The sequence below is a fragment of the Metopolophium dirhodum genome, chromosome 2, assembly GCF_019925205.1.
Source record: "Metopolophium dirhodum isolate CAU chromosome 2, ASM1992520v1, whole genome shotgun sequence".
Classification (NCBI taxonomy): Eukaryota; Metazoa; Arthropoda; class Insecta; order Hemiptera; family Aphididae; genus Metopolophium; species Metopolophium dirhodum.
The window spans coordinates 16,625,590-16,640,828 of record NC_083561.1 but is presented as its reverse complement, the minus strand read 5'-3'; the positions used below and the strand labels follow the sequence as shown (position 1 = coordinate 16,640,828).

General features: G+C 30.0%; 1 protein-coding gene across 5 annotated transcripts in view; it reads left to right on the top strand.

The window, feature by feature from the left end:
* The window catches only part of LOC132937891 (afadin), a 65,686-nt gene that overhangs the window by 38,375 nt on the left and 12,072 nt on the right, over positions 1–15,239 (top strand). For 4 of the 5 annotated variants that reach the window (XM_061004478.1, XM_061004479.1, XM_061004482.1 and 1 more), the window contains 7 exons: positions 12,113–12,280; positions 13,098–13,339; positions 13,737–13,855; positions 14,035–14,196; positions 14,349–14,637; positions 14,734–14,879; positions 14,949–15,048. In XM_061004478.1, coding sequence (XP_060860461.1) covers positions 12,113–12,280; positions 13,098–13,339; positions 13,737–13,855; positions 14,035–14,196; positions 14,349–14,637; positions 14,734–14,879; positions 14,949–15,048 — 1,226 coding nt within the window. The remainder of the gene's footprint in view (positions 1–12,112; positions 12,281–13,097; positions 13,340–13,736; positions 13,856–14,034; positions 14,197–14,348; positions 14,638–14,733; positions 14,880–14,948; positions 15,049–15,239) is intronic. The other variant, XM_061004480.1, reaches the window with a different exon arrangement.

The following is a 15,239-nucleotide window of genomic DNA, read 5'->3' as shown; positions in this document are numbered from 1 at the left end:
TAATTTAGTTACAAAAGCAGATTACAATGATACTTAGGCAAGATAGTGCGGTTGACACGCGAAGGCCGTTTGAAAATTGATAATCAAATTAAAAATCGTCCGTTCGAAGTAGTCTATATAATTTATTTACGAGGTTCAGAATGTTAAAATCGATAAAAACACAAAAGTGACATTGTTTTGAAGTTTTTTTTTGGACGTAATTATAGTGCCAATATAATGTAATCATTTAATGACGAATTCATCTAATACCTCAAGTATAATGGTGTTGGAATATATTTCTACGAACAATTCATAGAATGATGATGCCAATAATTTAATACAATTTTTAGAATCTGAATTATTATTTTTTATTTATTATGAACTTATACCTATCCGTGTTTATCAAAACACGAATGCAATTAGTATTATTAGGGTTAGGATTTATATGCAAAAAAATTCTATATCGAACATTTAATAGTTTTTGTTTAAAAATTGATCACAAATAATACAGTTAAGTATTTTATCATCAGTTTTGAAAATTTAACTAGAAGATTCGTTAACTAGTTGTCATAATTTAGTACCTTTACTTAGAACTTTAGATATTCTTCGAAATTGCTTATATTAATGTTACAGTAATTTATTGTCACCCACGAAATTTAATATGTATCTACGCGAGGCTAACACGCATCGTACTACCGATTAGTAAATTAACTCCTGAACAACTGTAGTCCACAATTCTATTAAGATAAAATCGTATTTTTACTCGACATATCCGGCCATGTAATTTTTTATAAATAGTTTATTTATGACGAATAATACAATAATAATTACAAATCTTCATAAGATAAAAACGATTTAACATTTAGGTAAATTTTTCCAAAAAAATACTCAAAAACTCTAAATATGCAATTATAGGTATAATATGTATTCTGATTAGAATATACAAAAATATCCAAAATAAAAATTGTTCTATTCATTTTAGTATGAGCCAAATTGTGGACATAAGAACAACCAATGTATTTGTTTGGACTAAACGAAAAAACCCTGATCCTAGCAATCAATATTGATTTATGTTCAAATTTCAAATAAAACTATACACTAGGTATAAATTAATTAATTTAATATAAAAACATTTTTAACAAATATTTATTTGAGATAAAAAAAAATTTAAAGTTTTAATTTGGAATAAGTATAATAACTAATATTATAAAAGTATATTATTATTGGTTTTCGTGTTAAATTCATGTAATCCCTGTAATTACCATTTTTGTAACTTATAAAATATGTATTATCAATGATTATATTACACCGTTATTTGTTGACATAATTTTTCATTACGGTTTAATAAGATATTAATTTAATTTTGTAGGGTATTTAGAAAACATTACCATTTTTTCTATGATTTACTATACAGTTATTGTGGGAGGTACAACGCTTATATTATTATTGATATTTCGCTTTATTTGTCACAGGAATAACTTATTTAAATTGTAGAAATTATACGCATCATTTCCATTTTTAATGTTCAGATCACACGTTTAGATTCCATTTTGGATAGATCACATAGTGTTATTTTTTTAAGTGAAGATAGCGCCACCGCTTTTAAGGGTCTCGCGCGTACACAATTTTGATGGGTGACTCGCCAATCCGCCAGTCATACTAAATATATTGGGCGTTCCAGCATAACGCTACTTGTGTGTTAACTTTAAATAGTGTTTTGTAAACTGGATTTAGTTTTTCTTTATAATAATTGATTAAATTGTTTAAAAATGATTGGTCTTTGGTCTTATACGAATTTCCGACTACGAAATAAGGAATGTGAAGTGCTCTTAGGTGGTATAGTATTTTTTTTAAATTTTAAAACCATACCTAATAGTCTTAATTAAACCTTAATTATTAAAGTATATTTTGATATTCAATTTTCAATTTTTAATTCAAAATAATTAAAAGAAAATTATATTTGTCGCATTACCTATAACATTTAAATCACATAAATCTACGCATAATAAAATTGTTATTATTAAGAAACAATAAACGTGCCAATGGGTATTTAATTTATAGAATTGTGTATTGTTATTTTCTATTAAATCAAGCTTTTCAAAGAATTACTTAAGTTTATTATAATAAATGTAACATGGGGTAAGTAGTAAATACTTTTAAATGTAATATTGTATTAATTTATGAATAAATTTGTTTAGGTCCCCGTAACTTATGATTAATTTTAAATCGATCTTATTATATTAAATAGATATTTGATTGTAGTTATAGTTTAACACTCCAACGAACTAACAGTGTGTTAGTTTTAGGTAAATATATTAAACTTTGCTTTACTTAAATCTTAAAAGTGTAGTAATTTTCTATTTTGTCACTAATGGTAAGAGCTAGATTGTAATAAGTCTTTAATTATGCTAAATAAGTATTTTCATGACACTAAATTATTGTATTCATATTCGTATTTATTTTAATTGGTTGTAATAATTTCAAATAATTCAGTTCCTATTTAGGTAGTTCATTGATTTTAATTGAATATGATGTTGTTTGTCTTGCATGCTATTTACTTAAATGCTTCTTTAACTAATATGTGACCATAACTGGTTTAGTTGAACACATTCGTATTTCCTGAGTAGAATTCCATTTATTTGTTGTTTTATAAAAGCCGAAATAACCAAACGAAGGTGGTATAAAGGATTGTTGCCTGTGCACTCAACGTCGTTCACAAAAGGGCTTATAGAAATTGCATTACGTGTTAAATAAAAATATGGGTCGCTCTAGGGGTTTATAGTGACGATAATACACGTTGGGAAGAATCCTCTATTCAACCTTTTGATTTTTGTTCTCGTAGGTATTGCAATCTTGAGTTAGAATGATCTCACAAACCCATATATATGTGTGTGGGTATGTGTGTGTGTGTATATGTGTATTTGTGTGTGTATATTTTCAAGTACTTACTGTCATATTTTTGACTATTCGAGCTGTTTATTTTTCTACCAGCGTAACTATGTATCCGATACATATACGAAGCACCGCGTTGATGAATAACTTAACTATTTATGCAATTTGATTTTCGTTGAATAATTTTAACTTAAATATAATTTCCTCGGTGTATTTTAATTTACCACTACGAATGTCTTAGAGGATAGATTGATCGCGTCGTGGTTTTAATTGTAATTTAATTGACGAAACCTGAGTAGTAGTACTATATTATTACAGTGAAACTCTCCGGGGCTGCATATACTAGGTTTAACTCGTTTAGACTCTAGGGTCTACTACAGATAGAGTTTGTGTAATATGGAAAATAAACGTGAGTTGTGTACGAAATAAATTTAAAGAGAAAAACAATTCCCTACATTTTTATTTTTTAAATTGTATTTTACAAAAACAATTCTCAAAGAGACTTTAAAACCTAAATATTGTTTTGCCTTAAAAATATGAGTGTGGTTTTTTTGTGCTGTTATAGAATTTTATTTTCTTAGAGCCCTGGAAAGCTACGGGATTTAAGTTGAGTTCTATGCCCCTAACAAATAAGCTAGGATATTATGTTATTATCTATACTGAAAATATATAAAACAATTTTAGAGCGTAGTCGTGTTTTATAAGATTTTTTTTAAAAAATATTTAAATTCCTGATTAGCATATTATTATAGTTTATTTAAATAAAACATTGAACTCAATTTAATCATCGGTTGATATAATAATTCAATATGTGTTATTTAAGATCGCAAAAATATATCCTCTACGTTTGGGACTATAATAAATAATGCACTAAAATTAACATCAGTTTCAATTCCGAAGAATGTTGATATTGTTTTAAGCCATATTTTTTATCTTGGCATTTTCATTGACATTAACACAAACTGTGATATACTTAACTGAAGGTCTGAAAATGCACAGCTGCAGAATATTAAATTTGAAATTTCCTGCGAAATATGGATATTGTAATGCAATAAAAAAAATGTATTTATAAATAAATATCCTAGAATATTAATAGGTATTTTTATAAAAATCGTTGTTATGTATTCATCAATTCATCATAATTTATAAATTAAACTTGTTATTTTTAGTTCTAAATACATAATTATAATGTTGTCAATATACGTATACATGATTGTACCTATCCATTTTTTTTTATAGTGTTATGCAATTATAATGGTGGTGCTTACAAGTAACTTAGATAAAAATTGTATATACTTAACGTATTTAATTTCAAATAGGAGTTATATTATTTAAATTCACAGCCATATTAATTATTTATGCAACATAAAATATTTTTAATTTTAGTTTAATTGAATTCGTTAAAAACAGTTTATTTCAGAGTTAAGAATATGGATTATTTAACTACCGTTAGCTTGATTATAAAGTACTTAAATATTTGATCATTTACAACTGATAGACTTAAAATGAGAGTAGGTATTCATGTAATTTGGTTTTCCAATTTTGTTCGTATAAGGTATGAAAACAATATGTATTTAATGAAAAAAACATTTATTGCAATTTAAAACTTATTGAGGTATCGCATGTAGACATGATATGAAAAGGTAGAAAAAACTACTGTAAGCTTTTCTATTAGTTTACTTTTTTTACAATATATTGGCTGGCTAATACATCGAAAACGGTAAAATTGGTTATTCGTATGATGTATTACTGACAAAGTAATTCTAAAATAATCAATTTTTCTTAATTATTTCACAGATAGGTATTTTTTAAAAATGTCTTCTAAATAAAATTATGTCAGAAGTTATATTTTATATTGATTTTATATTAACATCATTTTAATTTTTAGAGACATTTCCTAATTGAATATTCATATTATCTAAGAGTAATGTCCAAACTTTCATGTTATAGACATAATGATACGATATATACTTATTATACCTCATTTTCATACATATATATCCCTGATGTAACATAATAACGTTTCGTAATTAGTGTGGGGTGAAAAAATGATAAATAGTATGTTTTACATGATATATGCATTACTTTACCTATTAGGTATCTTTATTTAATACCTATCTGCTGATGGTAAAACATCAAAGTTTTAAATTTTTTTAGTATGTCATTGGAATATTTGAAACATCATAATGCATTTATTTTGTGACTCATGATTCATATCGTTAGTTGAAAACTACAAATTCTATATGTTTGTATACAATTATAAATTATAATTGCCTTGGACATATAAAAAACTTTTTAGAGTAGGACGTTCAGTTTCTCAGTAAATGTTGAATATTATTTCTGTATGGTTTAAAATACAATAGAATTGTATAAAAAAAAAAAATTAAAAAATATATCAAACTTTTACTATTTTTTGTAATGCAAGTATTTTAGGTTTTATAATGTTTTTAAATGACAACCTATATTTTGAATTTCGTTTAAATAATCAAGAATATTTATAAGAAATATATGATTTATTAATTTAAAATGTCAAATCAATATTTTTTATTATTCAGAATTCATAATAACTAATTATTGGTCTGGGAGTGAAGTGGCAAGAAGGGGATATTCCCTATATATTGCTCGTCTAAACTTTAAATACCTTTAAGCAATAAAATATTTTATATTTGTGTTATAACGTTTTCCCGAAATTTAAAATAAGATTAATACGTTAAAAAAAGACGTACAAAGCTTTCGTATAATGTATGAAGACAATTTGAGATATAAGCGTTTTATATTAAAAAAAATCACCTTGTAGAATATATTATTGCTGTAAGTACTTACTTATTTATTTACTATTACACAGGTGAAAACTGTTAATGAACTATAACATTTTTGGAGTGTTTTCACATGAATACTATGTAAATAACTATTGCATTAATGGCATTTTCGTTTCTACCTAGTTTCTATTTTTTTGGCCTGCAATCAAAATAGCTTTTTGGAGTCCTATTGGTCGATTATTCGTATAAAATACATATAAGTAATGTTGCAGTACAGACGGAATCAAATGATGGCTATAGGCGTATTTGTGAAAATGTTTGGGATATGATAGGCGTAGGTTCTAGACAAATCGCATGGGATTGTTTCTATAAATGTTCTAAAGGTACCTAGAAGAACTTTTTTCTTTAAACTTTTGATTCAATTTATGTTATTCTTCTTATACCCTCTAACCATTTTCAATTTGGAATCTGTACATAATGAACGAATATATACCTAATATTGTTTTTTAAAGATAAATAAATTTCTAAGATATTTTCTAAGAAAGCATAAACAATTAAAATTAATATATTAACGTATTTAGAAACTTTACAAAATACAATTTTATTTAAAATCTATCAAAAAATATAAATAATTAAAAAATGTCTTTATAGTAGGTGGTTAAAATAAAAACGCTTTACCTAACCTAAATAAAAGTTATACATTATTACTAAAAATCATATTAAATATTTATCATAAAAATTAATTAGATAAATGTTTTGATATATTTTATATTTTGTTATAATACAGTTTACAGTAAAATATTTTAGCGTTTGCTTGTTAAAAACAATTTAACGTAGGTATATTATTAATTATTATAATAGTGATATCTGCAGTTATAGCATAAATCGTATATCCATGTGATAAAAATGAATTCTGTATTTTAAATTTAAATATGTTTTTGGGCTGGATACACGTTTTTTTCTTTCTGACCAATATTCGTAAGTTTTTCATTATCATGGTTACTTATTGCAAATACATATTTATAATTCATAGATTTTCCTTGTAGATTAAAAATATCGAGTAGCGTGTTATGCTGTTATCAGTCTTCAAACAATAAAGGTTCTAAGTCGATTATCATGTTTTTGCTTCCAGACTGTTTCCATTTTCAATGTCTCGTCACGTAGAATTTATACCCACCATGTTGGCAAAGTTTCCTTATAAAACTTTCTTTTTTTTATACATCAGCCGTTCCAACTTTCATGTATGTTCACGCATGGAGTAATGGTTCAGAAAAAACCTAACCTAAAGTACCTTCATACAACTATATAGGTAACTACATCATAAATCATTGAACTCGTTCTATAGGTTAAAATATGATGGCGATGAACATATTATTTATATTACCTACACAAACTCGTACATTAGATCACTATTTTAGTATTTTATAACGTCTATCAATTTTATACCTTTCAGTGTTTGTAATAATTTTCTGTCAGTCGTAAATTTACACAAAAAAAAAAAATAATGTGACTAACATTGTTTTTTATTTCATACTGTCATGTCGCTCACATCGAAATGTACGAAAAAATGAACAAATTCCCGCATTTACCTCCTTTCATATATATACTTTTACCGCACACGTAATTATAACAATATAATGTACTACAATATAATTGGAATCGAAATTATAATTTCGTTACTGCAGGTCTATATATGAAAATCGCGTGCACATAATATTTAGGGTGTGTCGGCGGCAAACGGAAATTTTGAACGGAACCATAACCAGAAACTTTTTTCGTATTCTGCGTTGTTGATATTGTGCGCAATGCAAAATCGCGTATCCGTTTTGTGTTAGATATATTGTATATGCATTATATAAGGATATGGGCAAGTCCGATGTGTTTACAATTTACATATTACTCGCGATAAATGCATGTGTGCTTGTATGTGTGTTTCACCCATTATCATGGCTACAGGAAACTTCAATATGGCTCTAAGTATTCCGTCGCCGTTGCATTATACTTTAGGTACAGTTGATTTAATAAACAAAGTACCTACTTCTGTGTGCGTGTGTATATTATAATTTATAATGTGCGCATATCGTTCGCTTTGCTGTGGTTTATGTAATATACGATATACATATTATCCGTTTAATATCCTTGCAACTAAAAACGAAATGGATATTGATTCGTGGTAGGCGTCCCGGAAATATAGTTTTAGTTTTGACAGTCGTGTTTGTACAGTTACGCTGTTTGTATTTTATATGATGAATACTTTTCTATATTATATATATAATATATATTGATAATCAGGGTAGTGGTATAAAAGTGTTCCAAAGTTTGTTTATGTTTTTCTTGTATCTGCTATAGGACTGTATATACAGTTTGTTCGATTTTAAATATCTTATATTTTATATATATATATAGGTATTATATATTTATAGACAAAACACTATCATTGTAATACAAACCTATTGGAATTTTATCAACGAAATAACGAAATAAAAATTAACTTTTACGTATCGTACTAATAATATATTTAAAAATGTAATTAATGTCTGTTCTTGAGTGGAATTAAGTAATAACCAGGTTATGCATAGTATATTTCCGAATTACATTCGTGTTTTAACAGCAAAACTATACAAAACTAAATTCGTGAGTATTTTTTACATTTTAATACTTTAAGAAAGAGAACTGTCAGTGTATATGACATAGTAGCGTATAAATACCTAATACGAAAACAAGCTAAACAAAAATGTATTATTTGATCAACGATCAAACTGATCAAAGTATATCAAGTAAAAAAAACCTAATATAATAGCATTTGAATAAATTACTCTTTGAAAATAGTCTCTCGTCAGGTTTGAAAGCATTGTTGTGTTCTCTTTTATATAGTTTATCCAAGGATGGCGTTTTCAATAAAATAATATATGAAATGTTGTTATACTCGTGTTTTAATATAAAAATACATTCATCTCGTTTAAAGTAGTTCTTATAAGTTACGTTGTTGTTGTACTTCTTGGATTTTATGCAAGTACATAGTTAAGGCTGCTGAGAGTTTTCGAAGCTGAAACATTTCTTAATGTAATTTCCGAAATGTATTGCGAATAAATAAATGACGTATTTAGGTATTTTCACTTATTAGTGATTCACCCAATTCGTTTGATCTATACAAGTATTACGACGACGACAGGCTGTACGTAATGGACTTAATTATTCAAATGTTTAATATTGGCCCTTATTTTTTAAACGGCATTTAAAAAAAAAATCTAAAAACACAGTTATTTTTCTTCGAAGAAAACTTTTTTTATTTTAGACATTAGTTAAGGATTTGATTTATGAATTATTCATCGACTCAAAGTTTGAACTCTGCACAATGTAAATATTCGTTTCGCGTAAAAATTCGATTAATTATAACGAAAGACCCCGTCAGAAGCGTGAAACAAATGTTATGTAAATGCCCTCCGACCTTTTTGCTCAATTAACGGCCATAATTATTTAGTCCGTGGTATACGGTTTGGGATATATTATGATATATATATTATATATGTATGTTTAATGGTGGCGCAGATCCGTTCAAAACCTTTGGTGTTAAATAATAATGATAATGATAATAGGTTAGTGTAATATGATGCGTTGATGACACGTTTGATTAAATTTCGGTCGGATTCGGTTTATGCGATGCGGTCATCCTCGTTTTCCACCCATTTACATATTTATCTCAGAGTGTACCTACATAATTTTCTGTGTATTATATAATATAAATTATAAAGTACAGTGCATTATTGTCGGTTCCGGTATACGAAATGGATAACACGCAAATATGCGCCATGTATCACGTCTGCCGTCTCTGCGCAGCAACCATGCGTAGGTAATTCTGTTTTCTTTTTCTTCGTCCTCATCTTTGTCCCTCGGTGATAAATTATACTTTTAGCGTAGGTACCTACGTCATGATTTTATTCTTCAAAAGTCACTTGAGGGCACTACACCCGAACATAATAAGTAATAACTTATCATTGTATATATTTTTATAATATATATGTAGGTACATATCGTTGTGTATATAATTTTACTGCAAACGTCTAGTCGTTTCGCCATCCGTTTCGGTCCCGTGAGTTCTTCATTGTTATCGCCGAAAAGTTCTTAAATAAAAAGTACTTTATGTGGACGGATATATCGTTGTTTTAGTTGTTTAGTGTGATAAAACTGAATAAAAAACAAGTCGCGGCAATAAAACTCTCGCGTATCGTTTTGGTTTATATAAACTTCGTGATTTCTAAGACAGATTTTGACGATAAATTTACGATATAGTCTTCATCGGGTATTTATATTAACTGTTGTAAACTTTTAAAAGTACCTATATATGTATAATATTGCACACACTTAGACTTAATATTGTATAATTGCAACTGAGCTATATTTATTAAACATTAAACGAATGTTATGAGACAAACTATTTTTTTTCTCTATATCTAGTCAATATATAATGCGTATAGTATAATATATGTTATACTGCATACAGATACGAAAAAACAAAAATATGACAAAAACTAAATTCGTCAGATCACGTAATTTTAAGCCGTGAAAGTTATTATAAAAATACGGTTTATGCGATACATAATGTGGTCAGCTGGTACCTTATTTATTTTCACCAGTTTGAGTGCGGGAATTTACACGATATTATAATATATACGCTTGTTGTCTGCCATGGTTGTTTTCCGAATAATTTTTGGCGTTCAGTTTCTAATCTTCCTTCGTGCAGCCCAGCGATGTAGACGAATGATGATGAAACGTTTAGCGTTTTTGATGTGACGTTTTCACCGTGGTGTTACTTTCGTAGCACGTCTTTTCTTCCGACGTCTCTGTGACAGAAAATAATAGTAACAGTAATAATGTTGTATTATGTAGGTCAAATAATTTATGTGAGCTTCGACCCCGCCGTCCATGACCGTCTTTTTAACCACCAGGCCAACGCTACAGGATGGGTGACGTATTTTGGCTGGCTGCTATTATATATACGTGTTCTGTTTACCACAGTGTTTTTTTGAAGTTTACGTCTGCGATGTGCCTAGTCGATTTTCCTCTTTTACCGTCTTACAATCGGTGGAGGTGGCGGACGCGGTGAATATATTATGTATATATAGTTCCCAGTCGGCGGGGGTGTTGGTGGTTGGTCGGCGCCGTCGGCCGAAAGGGAGGAGATAACGACTATAGTGTTGTTGTGTATTATGATCTCTGTCGACCCCTAGCTTCAGGCATATTATGTATACATCTAGTGTTTTCGTGTTTTCGTGTATTTTATTTTTGGTTTGCCGAGTCGACGTCACACACACACACACACACACACACACACACACACACACACACACACACAATATACGAATCGCTTTTACGTCTAAAATTGGGTTACGTGTGCAAACTGCGTAATTCTGCGTGGTATAGTGGCGTATATTCTGTATACATACTCGGATATGCCCGGAAGCATTTTTTTTTTACGTCTCGGTGCGGTTTCGTTGTCGTGGTTTATCCCTGCAAACGATCACCGCCGTCACGGGCCGAGTTAATCTGCGTAGTTATATTCGCGGCGTGAGTGTGTGAAGCGTCGGAAGCAATTTTTTTCATCCTGCGTATTTCTAATATATCTTCACTTGTGTATCAATTCAACCACCCGACTTGACGTGTGACTGAGTAACGACTATAATAACGATTGTCATGCACGCCTGACCGGTCGAATACAAAAGACGGACCGTATATATTAGTATAGCATTGTTTCGCTCTATATAATATAATGTATAAAATAGTGTACACCTACTCTATGGTTATAGGTTTGTTAATTATTGTTTTCTGCGTTATGTTTGGAGTTTTGGACTCTATATTATAACATTATTAAATACCACCACTCACCAGTCATCACCACTGCAATGTAGGCATCTCTTGATAATGGTTTCGTTTTATACTATATTATATTAATCATTAATCACGCCTCTTCTGCTATAGTATTTGTGCCAATTGCAGTATTGTCCTCTGCGACTTTTTGTAATACACTTATAATATTATATTTCTTTAATCGTCAAAATGCTTAAGTCCTGTTTTTATATTTCAATAATATTAGTCGTTTGATAACGAATTTTAAGTGTGTTAAGATATTTATGTTGTGATACACGATAAAACATTTACACAATAGCACACGTTCGCGCTCGGATCGATAATGAATTATTAGAAAATGGTTTTATTTAGAAACTAAAACACCTATTACATAAATTAAAGAAAACAACTGTTCCAAGGGTATTTTTTTCAACCCTTGACAAATGTCTAAATGTTACGGTAGTTAAAAATAAAGTACCTAGATTTTATAAAAGTTTTATTTTTTAAACAACTTATAATATCGGATATAATATGTATAGTTTTAAGCATTTTTGGCATGTTATTAATTAACATTAACAAAGAAAGATGAAACTATTTTACAGATAAAATTGGTAAATGAAAACGTTTGTGTGTTATAGGTTCGATCATGTTTCATGTACGACGGAGGCCGGCCGATTACCATCCTAGAAAACGAAAAAAGAAACCAACACACAAGTGGAACCAACCAAACAGCACCAGTGAAATGTTGGAATACCGGTACGAAGATGGATTGGATAGATTGCCGTTCTTTTTAGAGCTCAATGCTGGTCAGTATTATCTCTATACTAATAGTATACTTAGTTTTTTTATTTTTTAAAAATTCTAAGAAATAAAACATAATAAAAAACAAAAACCTTTCAAATTATTATTTTTTGAATCGATCGCTAAAGCTTTACCACGAATTGCTTTGTTAACTGAACCTGTCAATTGGATGAAACACTTCGGTATATTATAAAAGTGACCTCGTCCGTCACCTTATCTGAAATTAATCTTGATAATTTTAAACTGTCCTAAAACGAAACGTGTGTTACATGAAGTTATCTATAGTATTATATATATGGGAATGGGATTTCAGTGGGTGCATAAAATATTATATTTTTTTACAAGAAATGTTATTCATTTATCGGCGAGTTTTATATTAGATTTAATTTTTTTTAATGAATTCCATGCGTTTATGTCAATAATCGTGTTTGGTACGGTTAAATCGACAATAATATAGTGTAAGTTATTTTTTCCGCTGAAAATTCGTTTAAGTAAGATTATTTATGAATAATGTAGTTTACGTTAATGTAAACATTTAATAGTCGTATGTATGGTTGTTAAATTTGTATATATATATAGCACTAACTATTGGGACGGTAAACTGTAAACATCATGGATTTTAAAAAGTTTACGATTTGTTTGAAGAATTAAAAAAAAATGTAATATAATATTATATTATATTATCGCGCCGCGAATGAAGGAAATGGAGAAATAATTTCGTAATCGTATATAATCTGATAAACCGTGTATACTTGTTATACTATTTATGGTTAAATTATTTGTACGGTGGATCGTATTCATCATAAATTCGTATTTTCGCAGACGGTATGGAAATGGTGAATCCCAAACGGTACCGAATTCATCCCAACGTGACGGAAGTGGGTTGTGAAAGACAGAATCAACCACCGAGTAATGCTCAATGTCTTCAATTGAACGGTCCCAACATCCAACCCCGGCATTGTGTAATCGCGCACACTGAGGGGATCGTCACCGTGACACCTTGTAGCAGGGACGCAGAGACGTATGTCGGCGGGCAACGGATATTCGAAACTACTATACTTCAGGTAAGTTTTCGTGTATAATGTGCCCATGTGTATATTACCTTTACAGTGGTGGCCAACGATATGGTGCTACAAGTATGGTCTTGGGTGAACATCACTGGTAAGTTGAATGCGGGTAGTAGGAGCCACAAAAAAGAATATTTATCGCATTATTTATTATAATATCAATAATACATGCGTAGAAAATGGGTACACACGGACACGGGACGATATAGTTCTAGAATTCGAGGTACTTTAATAGCGCTCTTACTACCCCAGTGATTAGTGCCCATGAATTGACACGATAGTCATAAAACCCAAGGTTTCAAACCACACGTTGATACACATAGTCGGGGAGTTACTGTAAGTCGTTTAAAATAAATAAAATTATTATGTTTTATGTTTCATGATTCGTATATAGAACGGGTCAATTGTGAAATTCGGACGACTGAACAATCTTAGGTTTTTGGACCCGTGTTATGACGAACGGCCGCGGCCTCGTAACAATTCGCTTAGAAACGTTCAAGACTACTATGACAGGTAAATAATAAATATAGTTTGGTCCACAAACGAAATCGCCGGGTACACCGTGATTATACTTCACTATAATATATATTTTAACTGCTTGATATTTATTTTTGCACGTGCTTTTGGTTTTTAGTTTGTCATTATTATTTTTTTTTTGTTTTTTTTTTTTGTTTTCTCTAACACTTAATTAGTGGGTCGGTAGACAACACCCAGCACTCAACTGTTATGCAACAAAACTTTGAGACAACTTTTGACGTGGACGGTAATATTGAAACACGCTCCACTTCTAGCCAAGGGAATAAGGACGATACTAGATCGCAGAGATCTATCACGAGCAGCCGCGATGGCAATCGGTATTATTATTATTAAATCACACTATATTTATTATTAACCGATGAGAATGACGGCCGACCATAATACCATGCGTGTATACGCGTTAATACATTATCTCCGTGTTCAGCGACGTCCGACAGTTACTTATATATTATTATTGACATCATTTTAGATTGTCCGCTGTGTACGGCCGCACCAGCACTGCCCCGGTAGCAGACAACATTTTACCCTGCGTCCTGGAAGTGCGGGAAGAGACTGAAGAAGCGTGGATCCATGCGGTCACCATGGACGTTGATCCGTCGACGTTGACGTTCAAACACGCTCCCGCTTACTGTCTATACCTATTAGCTAGGTATAGGGCGTCGACTTCGTACCGACCCGACGTCACACCAATGGAACGAGCCAATCGTTTATCATTGACTTTCGCTAAAGTCGCCACTATACTCTATACTATGATACAGGTAAGTGCAAACCACCCTTATGTCCGAATGATTATTATTTCGGTATTTTATTGTTTGAATATAATATAAATATACAGAGGACATTTTTTTTTATAGGGAAAACAAAATGATTTGACTTTACTGTCATTTTGGCTCGCAATTGTTACTGAATTACGACAATTTTTACACAGCGATCGCCATTTGTCCAATTTTTTGACAGAGACCATTGAAATGCTCCACGACACCCAGCAAGCGGCCATGCGGTATATTTTATATTTGATGTATAATTTTGTAACATAATTTCTTATTCATTTTTTTTAACTATTCATTAGATTTATCGTTGAGTGTATACTGGAAGAACTGATGTCAGTGTTGCCCGACATTTTTGCAGATAACACGGACGCCGATAATGAACATTTACCCGCTAATTCGGTTCGTTATATTTATTTTTATTTTTATTTATACAAATATGTTATATATTAACCGTCGTTTGATCCTTGTCAATCCGACGCAGTACGGGTTTTTTTTTAACTATTAACTTCTTGAGGGTTCTGTCACAAGATAGTCTTTCCCTCTTCATACTAATATTATCTTTTAAATTATTCACCCTATCATATATCATA